General features: G+C 34.6%; 1 protein-coding gene across 1 annotated transcript in view; it reads right to left on the reverse strand.

Moving 5' to 3' along the window:
- Positions 1–2070: 2070 nt before the first annotated feature.
- The window catches only part of LOC111087119 (aggrecan core protein-like), a 33753-nt gene continuing 31915 nt past the window's right edge, over positions 2071–3908 (reverse strand). Inside the window, exon 2 of the mRNA XM_022392607.1 lies at positions 2071–2606. Coding sequence (XP_022248315.1) covers positions 2071–2606 — 536 coding nt within the window. The remainder of the gene's footprint in view (positions 2607–3908) is intronic.

The raw sequence follows: 3908 nt of genomic DNA on the forward strand, positions 1-3908 counted from the left end.
TTGCTGTGCAGCATGTTACTGTTCTATATTGATAACATTGCTGTGAAGCATGTCACTGTTCTATATTGGTAACATTGCTGTGCAGCATGTCACTGTTCTATATTGGTAACATTGTGTCACTGTTCTATATTGATAACATTGCTGTGAAGCATGTCACTGTTCTATATTGGTAACATTGTGTCACTGTTCTATATTGATAACATTGCTGTGAAGCATGTCACTGTTCTATATTGGTAACATTGCTGTGCAGCATGTTACTGTTCTATATTGATAACATTGCTGTGCAGCATGTCACTGTTCTATATTGGTAACATTGTGTCACTGTTCTATATTGGTAGCATTGCTGTGAAGCATGTCACTGTTCTATATTGGTGACATTGCTGTGCAGCATGTCACTGTCCTATATTGATAACATTGCTGTGAAGCATGTCACTGTTCTATATTGGTGACATTGCTGTGCAGCATGTCACTGTCCTATATTGATAACATTGCTGTGAAGCATGTCACTGTTGTATATTGGTGACATTGCTGTGAAGCATGTCACTGTTCTATATTGATAACATTGCTGTGAAGCATGTCACTGTTCTATATTGGTAGCATTGCTGTGCAGTATGTCACTGTTCTATATTGGTGACATCGTTGTACATCGTGTTATTGTGCTTTATTGAAAATCGATCTAAGCAGCCTGCCATTTTTGCTTAGTGAAAATTTATTCATACAGGTGTATCAGTGTTCTTATTAAAGAAAGTGTTTGTGATTGGCGTCCCAATAAAAAGAGAAAAAAATGTACTATGAACATTGGGGTTGTAGGTGCACTACATGAGTGGCAGTCAAGTTCCACTGTTCGATCAGACAAGAGTAGCCCAAGAGCTGATGGTGGGTGACGTTGACTAAATTCCTAACCTCTAGTTTATTTTTTCACGATGATGAACGGTTAAGCTTAGCTTTGCGCGAAATTTTCACAAATAAAGAGAAAATCTGTCAATAACAGCAACTGTAAAAACTGAGGTAAACAACCAGTATATTATCTCAATAAATTGCTATCAATTTGACACTTTTCGCAAGTGGAGATTTTACTATCTATGTAAACTTTGCAAGAAATATAAATATCGAACTTTCATCATAACAAGTCAGAATCAGAACAAATGGAATTTTTGCACAGCGAAGAAGAAATGAGTTTTTCGATGAATTTGCTGAAGGAAACAACGTTCATTTCCTAATACATTGTTATAAAACTCACGAACCATTGCTCGCACCTCGTATATACGTTGCTGCATAAGATTCAAAATAACGCATTTCCTTTTAAAGTACTGAAATGCAACTGTAACCTCACGGGTATATAATCTCGTTCTGTATGTGCTATTACACTTTTGACACTTTGGTAGAGAAACAATTTATAACTAGAGAGGTAGTAGTTACCGCGAAGCAGAACAACAACAACGAAAAAGACAAACGTATATTTTTTATATATATACAACTACATTGTGACAACCTATGTTTGTTCTAGGATCTCAAATATATCGAATAACATAGAGCAGAGGTGAAAATTTATAGATAACAAACTTATATATATATTATTACTTAAAATCAAATCTAATTTAGTAATACATTCTTCTAATGACTTAGCTCCGAATAAGCTAAACCTACAGGGTAGAAAAAAACAAACAAACAGTAATTAATAGGGTATAGAGGAAGTCAAAAAGATGATACAGATATAAATTCTCGATAAACGACAGTGATACACTGCACAGCTAGATAACCAGTAAGGAACTGTGACACGCTGCACAGCAAGATCATCAATAAAAAACAATAACACTCCTTAAACAATAATCAATAAAAAACAATAACACGTCTTAAAAAATAATCAATAAAAAACAATAACACGTCTTAAACAATAATCAATAAAAACAATAACACGCCTTAAAAATAATCAATAAAAAACAATAACACGTCTTAAACAATAATCAATAAAAACAATAACACGCCTTAAAAATAATCAATAAAAAACAATAACACGCCTTACAAAAATATCATGTATACAGAATACTGACACACTGTATAGTAATATCATTAATAAGCAACAGCTAGATCAGGTACTGTAACATGCTGTACAGTTAGATCAGGTATTGTAACATGCTGTACAGTTAGATCAGGTATTGTAACATGCTGTACAGTTAGATCAGGTACTGTAACATGCTGTACAGCTAGATCGGGGACTGTGACATGCTGTACAGTTAGATCAGGTATTGTAACATGCTGTACAGCTAGATCAGGTACTGTAACATGCTGTACAGTTAGATCAGGTATTGTAACATGCTGTACAGTTAGATCAGGTACTGTAACATGCTGCACAGCTAGATCGGGGACTGTGACATGCTGTACAGCTAGATCGGGTACTGTAACATGCTGTACAGCTAGATCGGGGACTGTGACATGCTGTACAGCTAGATCGGGGACTGTAACATGCTGTAAAGCTAGATCGGGTACTGTGACATGCTGCAAAGCTAGATCAGGTACTGTAACATGCTGTAGAGCTAGATCGGGGACTGTAACATGCTGTACAGATAGATCGGGTACTGCAACATGCTGTACAGTTAGATCAGGTACTGTAACATGATGTACAGCTAGATCATTAATAAGATACAGTGACGTGATATATAGCTAGATCATTAATATAAAACAGTGGCGTAATGTATAGCTAGATCCTTAATATAAGACAGTGACGTGATGTATAGCTAGATCCTTAATATAAAACAGTGACGTGATATATAGCTAGATCATTAATAAGATACAGTGACGTGATGTATAGCTAGATCCTTAATATAAAACAGTGACGTGATATATATAGCTAGATCATTAATAAGATACAGTGACGTGATGTATAGCTAGATCCTTAATATAAAACAGTGACGTGATGTATAGCTAGATCATTAATAAGATACAGTGACGTGATGTATAGCTAGATTCTTAATATAAAACAGTGGCGTGATGTATAGCTAGATCCTTAATATAAAACAGTGATGTGATATATAGCTAGATCATTAATAAGATACAGTGACGTGATGTATAGCTAGATCCTTAATATAAAACAGTGGCGTGATGTATAGCTAGATCATTAATAAGATACAGTGGCGTGATGTATAGCTAGATCATTAATAAGATACAGTGACGTGATGTATAGCTAGATCATTAATATAAAACAGTGACATAATGTATAGCTAGATCCTTAATATAAAACAGTGACGTGATATATAGCTAGATCATTAATAAGATACAGTGACGTGATGTATATCTAGATCCTTAATATAAAACAGTGACGTGATATATAGCTAGATCATTAATAAGGAACATTGACTCACTGACCAGCAATATCATGTATAAGGAAATTTCAGAGTGTAGATTAAGATATGTGGAGCACAGGTTGTAAGCTCTTAATATCTTAATCTACACTCTGAAATTTCTTTTTAACATGACATCCTGAAACGTAACTGCTATCCACAACACTTATTAGAAAACATTACCAACACCTTCCTAACAAAGAAACTCACAAATCTAATTAAGATACCAACTGTACCTAAATTTACTATATTCTCGTGTCTTCCTTATACTGGCAAACAAAGCTTAAATTTAAAAAATCAACTTAAACGCATACTTGGTCGTTACTACCCTCAAGTGGATTTAAGATTAGTTTTTAAGTCCACATCACTCATAAAAAAATGTCTTCCCTACTAAAGGTCTCCTCCCCATTCCTTATTGTTCTTGGCTTGTCTATCTTTACACGTGTGGAGACTGTAAGGCCTACTATATTGGCAAAACCAAACACAATTTAAAAGTCAGAGCCTATAAACATATAGGAATTTCCATTAAAACGCAAAAAATTGAATAACCCCTGTGTTTTCTCTATACGC

The sequence above is a fragment of the Limulus polyphemus genome, unplaced genomic scaffold (assembly GCF_000517525.1).
Source record: "Limulus polyphemus unplaced genomic scaffold, Limulus_polyphemus-2.1.2 Scaffold1749, whole genome shotgun sequence".
NCBI classification, from domain to species: Eukaryota; Metazoa; Arthropoda; class Merostomata; order Xiphosura; family Limulidae; genus Limulus; species Limulus polyphemus.